The following is a 19,872-nucleotide window of genomic DNA, read 5'->3' on the forward strand; positions in this document are numbered from 1 at the left end:
ATTCAGTGACGGTTACAGCTGAACAGGGCCAGGGGGTGGCAGCATCAGGCAGGTGCTGCGGCTGCAGGTCTGGCTGGGCCGCTCTGCTCAGGGCCAAGCCCAGCACCCCGGTGTTCTAGCCCCGTCAGCCCTGCATTTCCTAACACAAAGGCAGAAAGGACCTCTGCCACCTGGAAGATGATCTTGCCCAATCCAGAGAGTTTTCTTCAGTTGTGATGGGAAAGGTGCAAAGCGGTGTGTGTTGCAATTAACGAAGTTTAATTGAAGGGGTGCTGGTCAAGCTGGTGGAGAGGATTTGGGGTCATGCGAAAGCCCCAGCAAACACAGTCGCCGCCCACGAGCCTGCTGTCTGGACTTCCAGCAGGAGCATGGTCCTGGGAAGGGAGGGCCTCCGATAACAGCTTTGGACCTTAAGACTTTTGCATAGTTTTGCTTTCATAGGGGCAAGTACACGGATTATTACTCAAGATCTTTTGTGTGTCCTGCTATTGTAGGTGTATTTGTTCCATGTTCTCTCCCTCCCTCCCTCCCCCCTCTCCCTCCCTCCCTCCCCCCTCTCCCTCCCTCCCTCCCCCCTCTCCCTCCCTCCCTCCCTCCTTTTTATGCTGCAGTGCAGCTTGGCTTTTACTGTTTGTGATAGTCTATGAAAGAGATTTTTGTGACTTGATGGTAGTCAAAGGTGGGAGTGATTTGTGAACTTTGAGACTCAACTTTTCTTTAAGTGGAGAGACAGGAAGAGGGCATTTTGCTTCTAGGAAACTGGACCTTTATGGATGAAGTAAAGAAAGAGGAAGAAAAGTATATCTTAATCATAGCAGTTAATGTTAATTTAGCATTTCCTATTTGTCAGGCACATGCTAAGCAATGTCTCCATGTTATTTAGTTGGTAAAATACCCCTATGAGGCAGGTACTGTTATCCCTTTTTACACAGGAGGGAACTTAGATTAAGTGACTCACTGGCTCCGTGAGTTTCGGTAGGTGATGGAGCCAGGCTTCAGACGCAGCTGGGCTCCTCGCAGCTCTGTGCCTTCCCTGCACGCCTATGTTATGTTGCCTTCTGAGGAAGCTGGTTGTTGGGTAGTGACGATGTAGCTCTTGGATGAGAACAACTATTCAGGCGTTGTGCAAAGGAGAGATATGGGCCTACTTCAGCCAAAGAACTGTTAGCCTAACATGGATTGTACCTGAGGGAATTTCAAGCCAAAAAAAAGAAATCTCTGCTGTGAAAGGCAGGAGACGTTTGATGGCTCCGAGCGTTGTGTAATGATGAGATACTAAGATTATCTGCTTGTATTCAGGGGAAAATTAACTAATTGAATAACGGGCTGTTGGAAAAAGAAGATAGAATCTATTTATGCATTTTTGTAAAGCAAATCAATTGAGAAGAAAGCGAAAATCAAAGGGTCCGGAGGGCTCATGGCGTTTAGTGTGGAACCACACACCACAGTGTCATGTGCATTCTTGGCAACCTTCTCAGAAAACAAAAACAAAAACAGGAACAGCTCTTAAGGTTTGAATGAGGACAATTATACTGATCAAAGGACTATTAGAAGACACCTTATCAATTCGTGGAAGGTATGGGACACTTATTTCAAAGTTATTTGAAAATTATTTGTGTTTCATGGGCTGTGAATTATTCCTCTAACCTTCCCATCCATCTTACCATTAGCGTTCTTCCTGGGATTTAGAATCTCTCTCTGCAGGCTCGTGTTCAGATGAAGTTGTTTTGATGTGTTTGATTTTTCCTTTTTCTTTTTTTTTTAACATCTTTATTGGAGTATAATTGCTTTACAATGGTGTGTTACTTTCTGCTTTATAACAAAGTGAATCAGCTATTCATATACATATATCCCCATATCTCCTCCCTCTTGCGTCTCCCTCCCACCCTCCCTATCCCACCCCTCTAGGTGGTCACAAAGCACCGAGCTGATCTCCCTGTGCTATGCAGCTGCTTCCCACTAGCTATCTATTTTACATTTGGTAGTATATATATACCCATGCCACTCTCTCAAATCGTCCCAGCTTACCCTTCCCCCTTCCTGTGTCCTGAAGTCCATTCTCTACGTCTGCGTCTTTATTCCTGTCTTGCCCCTAGGTTCTTCAGAACCTTTTTTTTTTTTTTTTTTAGATTCCATATATATGTGTTAGCATATGGTATTTGTTTTTCTCTTTCTGACTTACTCCACTCTGTATGACAGATCCTAGGTCCATCCACCTCACTACAAATGACTCAATTTCGTTTCTTTTTATGGCTGAGTAATATTCCATTGTGTATATGTGCCGCATCTTCTTTATCCATTCATCTGTTGATGGACACTTAGGCTGCTTCCATGTCCTGGCTATTGTAAATAGAGCTGCAATGAACATTTTGGTACATGAGTCTTTTTGAATTATGGTTTTCTCAGGATATATGCCCAGGAGTGGGATTGCTGTGTCGTATGGTAGTTGTATTTTTATGATTTTTCCTTTTTCTTTCTCTGCCTCCTTTTACTAATCCTTTCTAGTAGTTTGAATGGTTTCAGGATCCTGAGAGTAGAGTCGGGTTTTGTTTAAGTGGCTAAGGCTCCCATCCTGCGGCCATGTCAGGGGTGTTTCAGGGGTGTCATTGAGCTCGTGGGAATTGGGACGCACTGTTAGAGAGAGGCTGTGTGCCTCGAGCCTTAAGGCATCCCAACTTTCTATGGGTTATGGCCTCAGGCAGTGATCCCTCACCCTCTCTTCTTGGCCTCCTTTCTGCTGGCCAGTGGGGAGCCTGGTTCATACACAGCCTCCTACCAGCCAGGGGTGAACTTTTATTCCCCCTAATCAGACAGAAGCCAAACTCCTGGTTTCCTCTGCTTGCCATTTTGTGCTTCATTTGTTTCTGGCCCATGAAGACTTTTTTTCCCTCCCATGTTTGTGTCTAGAGTGAAATGGGGTGTTGAAAGTGTGAACTCATAGCATTATCTTTACTCAGAAAAGATGGACCTATTTCAAATAAACATAACAAAAATCTCCCTAAAGGTAAATGGACTGAGGTCTGCATGATCATCTCTCAGAAGTTTTAAAGAGACTTCCTTCTTTTCCCTGCTCTGTATGGGATATTGAATTGGTTTCTAGAAAGTTCCACCGCATTTCTGAGGGTCTCTGTTTCTGCTCAGGGCTGTTTACAGTCGCAGCCAGTGATCCCAGTTTGTTGGGATTTCTGAGTTTTCACATCCTTTTTAATGACTTTTAAATCCCCTTCTTGTAGTTTATTAGAGGCACCTGCTTTTACCGTGTCTAGTTTGTGCTTTCAGCAGCTCAGGAGCAATAGCTAACATAGTCATCAGCACTACTTTAGCATCTGGCATTTTTTCCCTTTACTTCAGTTAGCAAGGTTAGTGAGTATTGTGTGTAAGGGAAGAGCTAAAGAAGTGCTGGCTGGAAATCTAAGGACTTGTCTAGGAGCAAATCGCCCAGTTTGGGGGAAAGGGGGGGATTTTGGACACTAGTGTAGGTCTGGATTTTTAGTTTACCACTTTGGATGAACATAGTGGTATCCCTTTCTAGAAGGTAAAGACAGTTTTAGATTTCTTGCCAGATGGGCAAGTTTGACATCCTGGGAAGTACTCGTCTTGGAGGAGAAAGGATTTTAGATGCAAGTCAACAGACCTGGCATGACTCCGACTCTGCCACTTTTGATTATTTTGTCTTGAGCAAATAACATGACCTCTGTGTACCTCAGTTAATAAATCTGCAAATTAACTGAATTTGACTAAGCAATTTCCAAGGTTTCCCCAGTGTTCCACGGGTTCCCAAGGTACATGCCATGGTCTCAGGGATGTTCAGGCCACATCTAGAGCTGGGTTTAGTTCTTTACTGAAAGGTCCCCTGCACCAGAGTGGCTAAGAGGTTGGCCTTTGGTGTGTGGCAAACCTAGCTTTGAATGTCAGCTCTACCTCGCACATGATTAAGGAGGTCACTAAACCTTCCAAGTCTTGGTTTCCTTATCTACAAAATGAAGACAAAAATTATATATATTGTAGAGAGTTGTTTTGAAGCTTAATAAGATAATTCAGTAGAAAAATTTGCTCAGGGACTAGCACATAGAAAGCAATCAGTATGTCTCTCTTTTTGTTAATTATAAACTCCTTGAGAGCAGGCATTCTGCCTTACCTATCTTAGTGTAGTTCATTTACCTTTTTATTTCAATTACTTAGTTCCATGTTTTATATGCAGTAGTGTTCAATAAATGTACAATTAAAGTATAATTTTTAAAAAAATTTTAAAATAATTATACAAATTTAGAATGAATACATGTCAAAAATTTATTTAGCTTTTTTTTTCCTTTTTTTCTTAAGAAGATGTTGAGGGTAGGAGTTTATTAATTAATTTATTTATTTTTGCTGTGTTGCGTCTTCGTTTCTGTGCGAAGGCTTTCTCTAGTTGTGGCAAGCGGGGGCCACTCTTCATCGCGGTACGCGGGCCTCTCACTATCGCGGCCTCTCTTGTTGTGGAGCACAGGCTCCAGACGCGCAGGCTCAGTAGTTGTGGCTACGGGCCTAGTTGCTCCATGGCATGTGGGATCCTCCCAGACCAGTGCTCGAACCCGTGTCCCCTGCATTAGCAGGCAGATTCTCAACCACTGCGCCACCAGGGAAGCCCTATTTAGCTTTTTAATAAAGGAATCAGCAAGATAATACAAGAAGAGGAAAATGATTATGTAGTTTATACCAAAATAATTTTTCTAAATTTGAGACAAAATTAGTTTATGCCCTTATGGGGGAATAGAACCATAACCTTTAAAGTGATCTCTTCTTGACATTTGTACCTCTGCAGGACAGAAATCCTCAAGTTAACCTACAGTCATAAAGTTCTTAGATAAGCCTGTGACACTACTCTAGAATGACATTGTGAGGATATGCAAGTTCCTTTTTGGTATTTCCAAGTTTGGGGTAATTTTTCTAAATAGTTATAATAAGACTAAACCCAAAGTATTATTTATCTTAGAAAAAGATTAAACAGGAATATGATTCTAGTATATAAGTATCTGTTTTCTGCCTAAACTTATAATAAGTACTAAGTTCATCCATAATTATGTTTTCATAATGTTTCATTAAGGGGAATGTAGGGGTATTTAGGAAAGCACGACTAATTTCTAAGATAACATGGAGAGTAACCATTTAATAAGTGCTTACATGGGCCATGCACCATAATGAGGGTTTTATGTATGTTTTAGTTTAATCTATAAACGATCTTGTGAGGTAGGCATTATCTCCATTTTGAAAATCAGATAAATGAGTCTGTGAGGTTAAATAACTTAATCAAGATTACGAAGCCAATATGAGCCAGAATTGAGGTTTACTCTGCTCCTGAGTCTTAGGTTTCCTGCAGCGCCCTATGTACATACCTCCCTAAATTGTAAACTCTCCTGAATTTTAAAGTACATCTCTAGGTAACATACAGATGAATGGGTCTAGTTTTGCTTATATGATACAGCATATACAAAATGGTTCTTTTTCCTATAAGAGACTTGCCATTGTGAAACTGCTTGAGATAAGTGGTCTTTCAGTTCCCTGGTCACTGGATTAAAACATGCATGTTTTAAAGAAAAGTAGAACTATTCTGTTTGCTCCTTTTAAAGGCCCCTGTTCTCAGGTTGTCGTCTTTGTAACTTATCTGTCTTCCTTATATCTCTTCTGGTCCCCAAAATGTCTGTAGGTGGGCTGGATCCTTTCCATTCTGGATGAACTGCAGCTGAGCCCTCAACCTCCGGTTGGGGTCCTTCCTCTGGGGACCGGGAACGACCTGGCTCGAACTCTCAACTGGGGAGGGGTAAGAACTGCCCTCAGGGGCTGCCCATGTCATCCAGCAACAGATCTCCAAACCCATAGATGCTCAAGTGGAAGGGGCACATGCTACTCTTGTTCAAGGACCAAGTTAGAGTTGAGAATCAAGGTCCCCCATGAACCATGGTTTTATCTGGTGACTTCTTCAATTTAAACTTACAGTCAGCTAGAGAAGAAGGGAACATTTTATATTAAAAAAAAAAATGGGGGTTAGTATACAGGCCTGGGGCTTTTTGAGGTACCCACTAAAGACAGAGGGTGGGTTGGCCTTAGGTCCTCATGTTAAACAATCACAGAGACTTGAATTGCTCCTGACCCCCAGTCCTCTCCAGAAGAGTGAGTCTGGTTCAGAGTTACAATCCTGGAAGAGTTATGGCTTTGTTTGAGCATTTAGATTTCTGGTCAGTGTCGTCATGATTTTATACAGGTTATACAGGTAACCAACTGTTGGTTATACAGGTAACCAACTGTCCTTTTCAACATGGAGCCAATTCGGGAAAGCTTGTTGAAAGTAATTTACCTGTCACTAACCAGCCATTTTATCATCATCATCATCATTATTTTTATCGTACTAAGAAAATAAGAAAGCACAATATACTAACATATGCTGCCCCACCAGCTTTTTAACTGCTCATATGAGACCATTGCCTGGGCTGAGCTCCATGAAAACTATCTTCAGATATTAGCAGATGTTACTCTGGCTTTTGGGTGCATTCACCTCCCATAGGTGATAATTATGTCCGGATATTAGCAGATATTTATTTGGCCTTGGATGAATTAACCTCCCATCGGTCTTTTTTTTTAAAGTAAACATGGTATAAATCATAAATATATTTACATGAATCAGCTAAATGTATTATTGGTATTAATTCCTCTTATCCAAATCAGTGACTTGACTGTCCTTAATAATCATGCTATCAGTAATGTGTGCTCAAGGAGTAAGTAGCTAGCTCCCTGGCAGGGCTATTCCTCAGTCAGACTTGCCCTAGGTCCCGGAAGGAATGGTGTCCTAGTACAAGGTCAGGGAGAGGTGAGTGAAATGGAACGTCAGTGGAAGAAATTGTCTAGCCGATGTCACCTTGATTCTTTTCCCGCTTTTCCACATACACTTGTTCTGTGTATCCTCCAAATTCCTCTAGTTTCCACTTTTCACTCTGATAAAAACAGCCATCCAGCATGGATCTCAAAAGCCTGCCGGTGGCCGTTGGTTCTTGGTGCTGGCAGAAGTCATTCCTCAGCTCAAACCAGCTAGAGTTAGTATTTCTGTGCACATTACCCATGCCTATTGTCTTAAATTCTAAGTACCTCGAGGAAAACAGTTTACGCTCCCAGCCTTGCTAATTGCAAAATAAACAGCTGTAGAACAAGGGCTCTGCCTTGCATGAAATACCTTTGGCTGTACTGTTCCCTTCTCCAGACAGCAATGTGTGTGCTCTTTGATTCCTTAGGGCTACACTGATGAACCTGTTTCTAAGATCCTTTGCCAAGTAGAAGATGGGACGATTGTACAGCTAGATCGCTGGAACCTCCATGTGGAAAGAAACCCAGACTTGCCTCCAGAAGAACTTGAAGATGGCGTGTGTAAGGTTAGAGAGTTCTTCCTTCAGCAGAAAGCTAACCCTGGAGTATCTGCCTGAGTCACAGGAAATACGTTCCTGGCTGGAGGGTCATGTGCTGATTCCTTCCTATGAGATGACAGGACGGTGTTTGAGTTGACGGCTACTAGGGCTATGAGTATAACACTATCTGATGATTCTGCCCCGTAGACTTCTAAAGACCAAGATTTCCTACCTACTTCCATAGCGCAGGGAGCTGTTCTCTGTCCTCAAATTCCACACCAGAAAGAAATATATCAGTTTTCTAATCTTTCAAATTCATTGCAAACTCTTAACCTATCAGAAGTTTAAAAAAAATCGTATGATCTGAAGCATTAGGCACAGGGTCTTTCAAAAGAAAGATAAATGCCTGAGATTTCTGGTCTGATAGCAATATTTCAATTTCATCACTTGATTGGGACATCGAGATGCCTAAATAAATGTTTGACTTAGTGTTTTTCCTTCAGTGATTGAACTTGTATCTCAACCCAAGACAAACCAAGGGACATAATTGTAAAAATGCTACTATAGAGCTTCAGGGGAACATTTGGCTTTAAGTTCTGGCCTCAATCTCAGATAAATTTGATACGTTTCTGAGTAGACACTTGCTTTCTATTACTTTCCGCTTTCCTTCTACAACAGTGTTTTCAAATTTTTGTTGTGTAAGAATCTCCAGGTGTGCCTATAAAATGCAGATTACAAGGTCCTATTCCCAGTGATTCTGATTAAGTAGGTGCAGGGTGAAGGCCCAGGCATCTGTACTTAAACGGCATCCCTGCTATATTGGGTTGTGCCATTGACTGAGGCCAAGATTTCATGGTGGTTTCAGCCTTAAAATTCGATATCATTTTAGACCAAATCAATGCACCTTTACTGATTAGTACCATGATCCTGACCAATTGTTGATAGATGCTCAAGTTATTTATTTGGCTAAAATTGGTTAAAACCTGTTTTGTCTTACCTTCATGGTTTTTTCACCTAAACTGTGATCCAGAAACTATAAGGTTGTTAGTAGATATCATGATTGCTCAGTTGATCTTGAGTTCATAACGTCACAATGTTGTTTAAACAAGTGTCATCTTGGGATATAATACTTCTTCCTAATGTATTTGACTTACAGAAATTGGATAGAAAACAGCTGAAGTACAAAGAAGTGTACCATATGGAAATGTTATGGACCTATCCCCACTCAACTTGGAATGGTTACATCCTCAATAGCAATCTATATTTAATTCTCTTCCCAATAGCTTAAGAAATGGAAAGACTTCTTGGTGCAGCCTGGGAACATTAATCCAGATAATTAAAGGGTTTTGAAAGTGAATTTTTGAGGAGATGTGTAGGAAATCAGGGCAATTTTTCCTGGAAAATATGAATAAGAACTTAATAACAGACTAAATTGTGATGTTTATTTAGGAGATGGTGACCAGATGTTCTCCTAAGTTATCAGTGGATGCTAAGACATGGGTTAGAATTGTAGCCAAAAGAGCATAAATGGGAGAAATGAACATATCTGCGCTTTTGGCAGGATCACCAACCCTTGCTGTCATTACTAAGGACTTGTATTTTGTTTCAGTGCAGGAACTGGACATTCTCATATTTGAAGCCAGGAGAGTGAGACATGTTTTGGCAAGGTTCTGTGTGTTTAGTTTCTCTCCCTGTTCTCTAGTCGGTTGTAACCACTTCTAAGGGCTGATCTGATCTCTGAATCAGTACAAGCTCTGACTCGGCGTTCCATCGAAGGGTTCATCCTTTATTTCAGTTTTTCTCTTTCTGCATTAATATCTCTCTTGCTCTCCCTCTGACTCTTCCTCTCATTTCATTTTTCTCTTAATGGGACACGATTATCGCTCTAGTCAAACAGAAAATCTTACTGATCAAGGGGCATATGAAACCCTGTAATAAACTTACTTTTGAAATCTTGAGGCCAAACACTTATTTCTAATAGAAGAGAAGTGCATTTCTATCTGGAGGATAAACCTGATAATTATCTGGAAACATTATGTAGGCTGAGATAAAATTACCTCTCCATTTCCTTTTTCTTTTTTTTTTTTTTTTTGCGGTACATTGGCCTCTCACTGTTGTGGCCTCTCCCGTTGCGGAACACAGACTCCGGACGCGCAGGCTCAGCGGCCATGGCTCACGGGCCCAGCCGCTCCGCGGCATGTGGGATCTTCCCGGACCGTGGCACAAACCCTTGTCCCCTGCATCGGCAGGCGGACTCTCAACCACTGCGCCACCAGGGAAGCCCCTCCATTTACTTTTAACGTTTATCTTTCATTCTGAGTTGCAGAAGGAAAAGTGTAAGAACCACCATTTGCCTTCTAGCATTTTCCACATGCTTTTCTAATTCAACTGAAGCTTTCAAATCATATCAGCTTTGTAGTTTTAATGCAGGACTTTAGGCTGCATAGTTTGCTCTTTCCTTTACTCAGCTTGTAGCAGTAACAGCCAGGGACCCAGAGGACTCTGGGAAGGAAAGCTAAGGCTTGTATGTGTATCTGTGTGTCTGCGTTGCATATTTCACAGTCATATTAAAGATTAGAGTTGATAGACTAAATAGGAATCTGAATACTGATAAATACACACACACACACACACACACATATTTTTTTATTTTTATATTTCCTCTAGGTTGAGAATAGCTGAATGGCTCCCACTGACTTATTGCTTACATGACTTTTGTCAAAAAATGTAGTTTTTTGGAAAATAAGTGAAGGGTAAACAAATGTTATTCATTTTAAGTTGCAGTATTAATATGCTGAACGTAAATTCTTGAAAAAACTTGCATCCACTGATTAAGAAGGTTAGACACGATCCTTACAATTGAATTTACTTGCTAAGTTTGCTTGTTGAATCATCCTGTGTAACTATTACAAACGTGCATCCCTCCGCTTATGAGGTTTTCTTACTACAATATACACAAGAATGGTTCTCATTGAATAATTTGTATTTGTATCCCTTTTTTCCTAAACTATTTAAAATTCTTAGGAGTATTGTTTGAGTTGAGCTTTCACTAAAGAATTAATTCAAAACTCCGTTGTTCCTTCCACATAGACACCCTGCCTTGAGTTTTACTTGATCGTCCTCCCAGGGACTTGCCCCAGAGACAAGTGTCTGGCTTTAGGTTTTATCTTCCTCTTTTTGCCTGGTCACACACAACTTCACCTCTGCCTTTGTTCATCATTGCAGCTTCCTCTGAATGTTTTCAATAATTACTTCAGCCTCGGATTTGATGCCCACGTCACACTGGAGTTCCATGAATCCAGAGGTGAGGACAACGTCCCATTTCCATCTCCCAGGGAGGAAGTTGCCAGCAGGTGTTTTGCATGTTCCGTTTTGTTCGCATATCACTTAAATGTTGACAGTGTGTCTAATGCAGTTCCATTTGAACCTTCATGTTGCCCCTGGGAGCTAGACAAGATAGGAACTTATTACAGATGTTACTTTGAGACCTCATTGTTTAGGATCTCAAAGATGGTAAAGGTCAGGACCAGATGTTTACTCCGGGACTCAGGACTGCTAATCTTTAGGTTTGACTAGAAACTTTGAAGTTAGCGAACTACTAAGAAGTGATAAAAAGAGAGTCTTTCACTGAAGTCATTAGAATACTTACAGCTTCTCAAACCACCCATTATTAAAGTTCAGGACTTTATAACCAAGGTCATTGGAATCTTGTAGCCAAACGTGAAAGTCTTCCCTGTGTGCACAAAAGAGACAACAGTCACCTTAGAACAGTACGGGGGCTGGCTATAGGTGGTTTAGGTTGAAAGAAAAGGGCTTGACGGTGATTGGATTAGGCACGGAAGGTGCTTGGAATCTCCACTGGACGAGGTAGTATGAATGAGGGCTGGTGGTCATTTAAGTACTAGAAGAGATGGAATCGAGATTTGGGGAAGCAAAATAACTTTTGAAAGAGAAATAAGATGAAATAATGACAAGTTAAATATTTCATCAACATTTTCTTATGTCATTCAGAACTGAGAAAGTTTAGGATTTGGGCTTATGCTTTGAAGCCTCAATCTCTTGCTTTCTTGGTCTCTCTTAATCTCTTTCTCTTAAACTCTCTTCTTGTACAATACGTCTATGTCTCTGCCTGTACCTAGTCCCTTGTGAATATGGTAACATGTAACCAAAATAATGCTTGGCCGCAAGTATAAGTAATTTGTGAGATAAAAGTCATAATGAGGGATTCTTTTACTTTTCCTCTAGATTCTGCAAGAGCCTCTAAGCTTTTAACTCATAGAATTTGAAATACAGAGTACAAAAGGCTAAAGTTCAATGGTTCAGATTCCAGTAATAATGCAGAGAAAGTTCTGACAACACTTTTATATACTAAAGATCAGGAATGGGGCTATAGGATTAAGGCTGTTAGAAGACAAAATAAAAGTAGAGTATAAACCTGTAATTCTCTTACCGAATTCAGCAATTTTGTTAGACTTTGCATTCCTGGTTTCATGAGGCTTTGAGGGTCAAATGCTGAGCTAAGTAGAAGGAGTACTGATTAAAGAAAGAGTCATAGTTTTCTCTGGTCAACCAGAAAATCACAGATAGAAAGGTTGGTTGACAACAGAACCATAAATAGCAAATACCCAAATCAGAAACACCGACACGCTCCGCACCTCCCTGCTCTAGACAGTTCTCAGAGATTAGATATTCAGAGGGTCCTACATTAGGGCTGGCATTTATAACCTGCTGCCTTTCCTAATTTAAGGAGAGTAGACTTGGGGAAGTAACTGGAGATTTCTTTCTCCATTTCTTACCCCATTTATTTCTCATATTCTTTGGGAGACTCTGGATCTGGGCCTCCTAATAAAACCTTTATGTTTCTTAACAGTACTTGTAAAGTCGTACAATTATCACTAATGCATGAACCTCCAAATTAGACATCCTGCCAGGAAAAGAGGTCTAAGTGAGTAAGTGCTGGACAGAGAGCTCATTCAAGGGAGCCTAATATCTTGTCTTATTAATCTGAAAGTTATCCTAATGATATGTTTCCTTGTGGTGAAACTTTGGTGCCTCAGAATGAGAGGGCAGCAAAGAGAGACCTCACGGTGGAAAGACCAGGCTTAGAAAGAATTCTTGTGGGAAAGCGATTTTTTTCTTTTCTTTTAAACTGTGGAACTATTTCATTTTAGAGAGGAACATACAAATTGTGGTGTATATGTATGTCTACGTCGTTCTATATGTGTGATTATAAAATAATTGGTTGAAAGACGCCAAGAGTTAATACTTTACTTTGAATACTTTATTGCCGAGGCTTAGTGTAAGTGCTTTCCTGCAATCGGAGAAGGAATGGCAAACATTTTCCCTGCAGGTAAGCCCAGGCCCTTGAGGAAAAACAGCCGCTGAAGAGCTGGATAAGGGAGGATTGCTGTTGACTGAGAGTAACGCATACCATACTTACGGAGAGGATGTTGAGATGGTACACGATAAATAGGCACAAACTATTGGAACCAGACTTGGTTGATATGCCTAGACCAGAGGTGTGGACTTCTTAGTATCTGTTAGTCTATTCTGTTTGCATTAAGTAAAAAAAAAAAAAAATCATTATTTATGATGAAAGGTATAATTACTCAAGCTATTATTATTATTTTTTTTTTTACTGTTTTCCATTTATTTGGATTTTTCCCATAGTTTTACCTGGATAGTCAAGAAATCTCCAGCTCAGCTGCAGAAAGAAGAGAAAGATAGCAGGCCGCATTTTCAATAGGGGCACACGTACTTACTTTGTTGGTAGGTTGTGTGAGTGGCTGTTCTCAGGCCACGCAAACCATAGTTGAGACTTCAAACTGTTCTCAAATACAGCTGCTCAGGGACTGAGAGTTCATGACAAAACTTGTATCGTTTGCCATCAGATACTTGCAGAGTGATTCAGAGCCCCATAAGAGCCATTACCAAAAAACAAACGCAAAAGAGCTTGCATAGAATAACCGATTCGTTATTAGTCCAAAACTACAATACGTTGGGAATTACGCTCATCCATTTACATGCAATGGGTAGGAAAAACAAGTCTCACTAAAGCAGAATCTTAAAAAATTTAATTGCAGAAACAATTTTTGGCATAGATGTGAAATAACCCATCAAACTGACATGGGACAAATGCAGACTTCTGCCTTACTATTGATACTTATATTGTATTTCTTTTAGAAGGGACAATTAAAACGACATTTATTTTGAGACAGTTTATTAGTGGCATTACTGTGTAAATGCCTTTAGAATTACCAGTAAAAAATCAAGCAAGGAGTAGAGATAGTCTTAACATTTTGATTGACTTAACATTTTGTATATACAGAATGCAAACATGAATAATTTCATCAGATAGAAGGTATACTTAATTTGATTGGAAAACAGAAGCTTTTTTATTCTCGTAGTGGCTAAGCCATGCATGGCTGAACTGTTGCACATCAGAACGTGCAGTTGTTTGGAACAGAATTGAGAGTTTTAATAGGATTGGTCATTTAATTGTCAGTTGGAGTCTTGCCCAGTGCTTTAATCACTACTGCATTATGACAGTGCTTGAGGAAGTACATTGAAAATATTCCAATCCATTAACATATAGGCATGTTAACGATGATTATCGTTATCAGGTAGCAAAGCAAGGTCTCGCTTTGCCAGCTGCGTGAATTAGATTGTCATTTGTTGGGGGGGGGGGGACATGAAGGATATTAAACACATCAAACTTTTAGTCTGAGATTGTCTGCTAAAGTTGTACTGCCTCATTGAAGTTACTTCTTATTCAGAGGATTTGAGCCTCTGCTACAAGGTCAAGGAAATACAACTATGACTCTAGAGGAAGCAGTTTTTAAATCTGATTTAGGATTTGCTATTTTCACCGAATATACAGAGACATGCAGATCAGCATGTTTCAAAGGATTATGAATGTTTCATGATTCATATGGAGAACTGACAGATATCTTTAAAAAGGTGTTATTTTCAATGGCTTACCAAATTTCATCATCACCATCACTGCAAAGGACACACTGCCAGGCTCTTGCCCAGGTAATAAGACTTAGGCACAATCTGCCCTTGAGAAACTCTCACTGTCCGAGGTTCTCTGTAACCTTCTTTTCCATCTTGAACCTCAACGTGGCATCTACTCATCATTCAAGACTCAAGTGTACTTGCCTCTGGAACACTTTTCTGATCATTCCCTTTATGTGTGACTCCTACTTTGTCTTACAGAGACGTCTTTCTATGGCATATACAAAAGGACATTTTATTTTTCATTTTCAGACCTGTCTCCCCCACTCTAAACAACATGAGGGCAAAAGACCATGTCTTTACTTTTATATTCCTTGTGCCAAGTCCAGTGGCTGTCTCAATGTTTGTTACAGGAACGGAATGTTTAATTGGAGGATGGGCCTGTATATAAAAAATAAATAAAAGTAGAAGGGAATATAAAGTAAGGGTAAGATTAGTTGTTCAGACAGTGTATAATGTGGGAGTTTGGTAGGGACTGTTGGCAGGACAAAGGTATCAGGGGAAAGTTTCCAGAAAGGGTAGGAGGGAGTATAGTAGGAAATAAAGAAGGAGTTTGTTGTAGACGAGAAGTAAAGTGGGCAAGGGCATTTCAGACAGGAAGGAAAATGAGTTTGTGATAAAGATATGGGTTAGGTGACCAACTAATACATAGTGTAAAATTTTTGCAATGGTGTTAGAAACATGAAGATAATGTTGATAAAAATATTTGTCCTTAATGGGACATGACATTGGAAGGAAAGATTTTTATAATATATACAATTTGAATTGAAGGTGGCACTGTACTGTGGGCATAGATTTTAGAGTCATTTATATATACATAACTGAAGTCTTAAGATTGAGTAGATATCCAATGCAGAGAATTTGGAAGATGTGTGTTATGTGAGGTTCAGATCACTTACTGATTTTTATAAACATAGTGTTGAACTTATATTTACTCCCTAATAGGCAAGACCAATTTCAGACAAAAGTAGGCTTTAGGATTCCATTCTAATGGCACATATGTTATTGTGTTGTATACAAAGATGGGATTAATATATTAAACTATTGGAATGGATTATAGCCAGGGTCTGATCATCATTATAAATGGATTACATCCAGAGCGAAATCATTTAGATGATGAGATTTGGGAAGTATGAGCTAATGAGATTTAGATGAGATTTTTGGATTTTGAGTTGATGCTATAATTGAGATGAGACCTTTAGGGACCTGGGAGGGAGTGAATGTGTTTTTCATACGTGAAGGATGTAAATCATGGAGTCCAGAAGGTGGACGATGTAGGTAGAATTTTGGTCTCCATGACCTTTGCCTTCTGGTGTCACGCTTGCCATTCAAAAATAGGTTTGGGATTTGGAGACTTCCAGCTAGTCAGCCAGCTGTCTGATGAGAAATGACTTGGAGAAAGACCTACCCCTAAGAAGGGATTAATGATCATATGGGACAAAAGAGCAGAAAGCAAATATTTACAGTGGGTTTCTTTGGAATCTCTTGGAATTTTATTAGAAAGAATGTAAGGAAATAGCATTTCATTTGGGGATTTTTTAATCCATTGAATTCATGTGAACATTTTCCAATGCAAATTATCGTCTAATCATTTTATGGTCCTCAACCTATATAACATTCAGGAACAAACTCAAAATTAAACCATTTCAGTCAGAGCTTTTGTTGTCCTATGCCCTGGGTCCATTCTGCAGGTCATCTGTATCTATCTATCTATCTATCTATCTATCTATATATATATATATATATATATTTATATAACTTCACTAAATCAAATGATGTTTCAAGGCCTGTCACAGACAACAGTACAGATGGTAGTTAGGAGTTTTTGCAAAATATGAAAGCAAATTCTCTATTAATTATTATCCAAATTCCCCATATTTAATTAAATTTGAAACTGCATAGATAGTTTATGGAAGCCGTGTCCTATGGAGGTCAAAGCAAATAATTGACCCTCCCCCTCCTCCCCCTCCCTCTTGCTTCTATCACCCCTGCACTGTATCCCTGCCAGCCCTCTATTTTGAATAGAGTCTAGAGTGTTTCAGCCCTCAGTGTGCGTGTGAATCACCTGGAGAACTTGTTAAAGCAGATTCCTAGACCCCAGCCCCCAGACGTTCTAATTCAGCAGGTTCAGGGTAGAGCCTAAGAATTTGCATATCTAGCAGGCTCCCAGTTGACGCTGCCACTGATGCCAGTTTGGGGCTACACTTTGCAGCACTGGACAACTGTGCCAACTGCCTGTAACTAAGGGAAAGATGATGATGAAGCTGTTGGGTCCTTGGGATGGGGAGGGAGAGGGAAGAAGTAGGGGTGCTAATCTAACTCACTACCTTTAATCAGGTCTCTATAACAAAACTACCTTTTCCCTTTTACAGAAGCAAATCCAGAGAAATTCAACAGTCGTTTTCGAAATAAAATGTTCTATGCAGGGGTAAGTATATATTTCATTTTTTGATGATTACACATTATTTATACTAATTCACTCATGGTAATAAAGATGCTAACTATACTCTGCTAATAATTACACACACATCTCAGATGTTTACATGTGTGTCTATATATGGTTAATGTTTAATGTCTTGGTTTAAGAATGAAAGTAAGTATGTATTTCTTAAGTTAGTTGTCAGAGAGTTCATCATCTTTGAACTTAAAAGCCCTGAAAGTTGTACTGAGGGGATGGTATTCAAGGAGTGGTGTGAAAAGCAAACATCAAAGCCAATCTAGAGAATGAGGAAATTAGGTAGACTGAAGGATGTATGGCATGTCTTGGGTTAGAATGTAGTTTTCATAGGGGCACGTATGAGCTGACATTTGGATGAGAAATTGACAGAATATGGGAAGTTTTTCATGGAAGCATAGATGAGATTAAAGGGGCCCCCTTCTTTTTCCTTCTCCTCCTACTCAGGGACATCCTTGGGTGTGAATGGCTGGAAAGAAGAAAAAGGGGCCTCTAAAATATTGATTTTAAAAAGTGTGGCTTAAATTTTACCACTGGATAGAGGGAATTGAAGTAAAACGGGGTGAAATAAGACATTCTCAGTGGCAAGTTAAAGATTATATCAACATCTAATGGACAAATAGGAAGATCAGGAAAGGTAGTCAGATCTCCAAACTGACCCTTGAAATTACCTACATTTTCACTCTCCTACTGTGATCTTAAATTTTATTATAGGTTACTTTTTTTTTTTTTTTTTTGCGGTATGTGGGCCTCTCACTGCTGTGGCTTCTCCCGCTGCGGAGCACAGGCTCTGGACGCGCAGGCTCAGCGGCCATAGCTCACGGGCCCAGCCGCTCCGCGGCATGTGGGATCTTCCCGGACCGGGGCACGAACCCATGTCCCCTGCATCGGCAGGCGGACCCTCAACCACTGCGCCACCAGGGAAGCCCCTATAGGTTACATTTTGAAAACAGAGAAAGAATTCAACTTAGCCTCTGCACTAGTTTACTGTAGATTCAGCAAGAGGAGAACTTGTCTTATATTTTTGCATAACTTAGAATCACTAGGACCTATCTATCTTACAGAAGTAAGGATTTGGCATAACCATGCAATGAAGATTTTTTTCTTTCTTTCTTTCCTTGTATAGGCAGCTTTTTCTGATTTCCTCCAGAGAAGCTCTAGAGATTTATCCAAGCATGTTAAAGTTGTCGTAAGTATTGAATGTGTTGACTCGTTTCATTTAAATGTAAAAAGCATGCCCCCTAACATGAACCCCAAATACCAGTTTATATACTTAATCAGTGGGCTGCATAGAACTTTAACTGAATTGAGTGTAGTTTGTTCAACATTTATGAGCATTTAGTTATGTGTCAGGCGCTGTCTTAGTTGCTGAGGATGAAGTTAAATAAGATGACTGGCTTCACCACTGAAGAAACTCACAGTTGAGTCATGGGGAAGGGCACATAACTCTGGGCAGAACAATATAATCAATGTTGTTATTGGATTACTTATATAATATACTGGTGGCACAAAGGGAGAAATGAAAACTGCCCATGGTGCAGTCGGGGGAGTCATCAAAGGAATGAAGTTGAGCTGGCTATTAAGGTAGAAATAGATGCTCACCAAACAAGTATCTTTATTCCCAGCCTATCTGAAGCGTCTCCATCTTAGAAAAATACTTTGATCTCATTATTTTGTGGTCACTCGCTCTCCAGCCTGCTCAAGGTCCTTCACCACTTAAGAGATTTTTTTTTTTTTTTTTTGGTGCTATTTCCCTCTGGGTCTGTATCCCAGGTTTTAGGGATACTCATCTTGGAGGCAAGGGAGATGGGAAGTCATTTTTTCTCTAAGAGATATATTTAAAAATAGCGTATCATTGATTATTAAGAAAGACAAAGTGTTTCCTTATAGTAAACAAGTTAAAAGAGGGAATGAACATGACTTCGCTGCACATACCTGTATAAGGAAAGAGAAACATGGAAGATAGAGAAAAATATATAGATGGGAAAGAAGGAATGGGAATGTAGCAATGCTTGAATTTATCGTGGAATAGATAAAGAATAGCATTTGTGACAGGAGGGGACAGGACAAAAGGTATACATGTAAGTAGAGACAAATATATGACCTTAAACTAATGGATTTATAGAGGAATATAGAGGAGGCTGAGAGGATACAAATTCAAATTCGTTGTCACCAATAAAGCCTGTAGGAGACATGAATCTCCTAAATCAGTTGAAACAGAGTTTACCACTAATCACCCTGGGCATCACTTTCAGATGTTTCAGTTCTCATGAAATACCAACGAAAAGCAAGCATCCTATAGCAGTAGCAACTTTTGAAAACTAAAATATTGCCTTTTTAAAGCTAGATACAAGAAAGACACATGGTCCATTGAACTGCGAAGATCTTGATTTTGATAAAATGATGGTTAGTTAAGTAGCAGCAACCTTGCCTCAAACTTCCCCTGTTTCTTCTTTGGCTGCCTTCAACCAAGCCAAAAATAAACCTTCCCTCCTCTTGCAGTATTTTTCACATTATTAGGAACATTGCAGCACCTGCCGGGAGAGCCACTGAGCGGAGGGCGGTGGCCATATGGAATGGTAATGCTGTCCACTGTTTAACTCAGCTGGATGGAAATTAAGCTCTATGCCGCCTCACCACTAGAAAGCTTTTCTCCCACATCTGGCAGTCCTCCTGATGAGAAATATCTCAGGCATGGTTGGCTGTGTATCAGGGATTAAAAGAAGCTTGTAGAGAGGCCAAGGTGGCAGTCAAATAACTAGAAAAGATTTGATATCAGCCTGTACATGTAACATTCCAGGTGGATTGGTCTACGTAATCATCTCTTTTTTTTATGAAGAGAAAAAAAAACAATAGAAACTAAGTCTGAACAATTCTGATTCAGTCCTAGGTCTATCTTTATGAGGTATATGACTTTGGGGGAAGCATTCAACCTTTCAGAAGAGTTCTCTCTCCTCATCTGTAAAGCAGGCATAACAACATATGCATTTGAAGCAACAGTTACTGACCATTGTGCTGTGACACAAGGAT

At 40.0% G+C, this 19,872-nt stretch overlaps 1 protein-coding gene across 5 annotated transcripts in view; it reads left to right on the plus strand.

Moving 5' to 3' along the window:
• The window catches only part of DGKI (diacylglycerol kinase iota), a 459,796-nt gene that overhangs the window by 252,555 nt on the left and 187,369 nt on the right, over window positions 1-19,872 (plus strand). For all 5 annotated transcript variants that reach the window (XR_009565254.1, XR_009565255.1, XM_060305263.1 and 2 more), the window contains 5 exons: window positions 5,684-5,797; window positions 7,260-7,397; window positions 10,596-10,674; window positions 16,760-16,815; window positions 17,969-18,031. Coding sequence is in view for 3 of the 5 variants with exons in the window: in XM_060305263.1 (XP_060161246.1) it covers window positions 5,684-5,797; window positions 7,260-7,397; window positions 10,596-10,674; window positions 16,760-16,815; window positions 17,969-18,031 (450 nt within the window). In the remaining 2 variants the exon portion in view is untranslated. The remainder of the gene's footprint in view (window positions 1-5,683; window positions 5,798-7,259; window positions 7,398-10,595; window positions 10,675-16,759; window positions 16,816-17,968; window positions 18,032-19,872) is intronic.

Source organism: Globicephala melas, chromosome 9 (assembly GCF_963455315.2).
Source record: "Globicephala melas chromosome 9, mGloMel1.2, whole genome shotgun sequence".
Taxonomy (NCBI): domain Eukaryota; kingdom Metazoa; phylum Chordata; class Mammalia; order Artiodactyla; family Delphinidae; genus Globicephala; species Globicephala melas.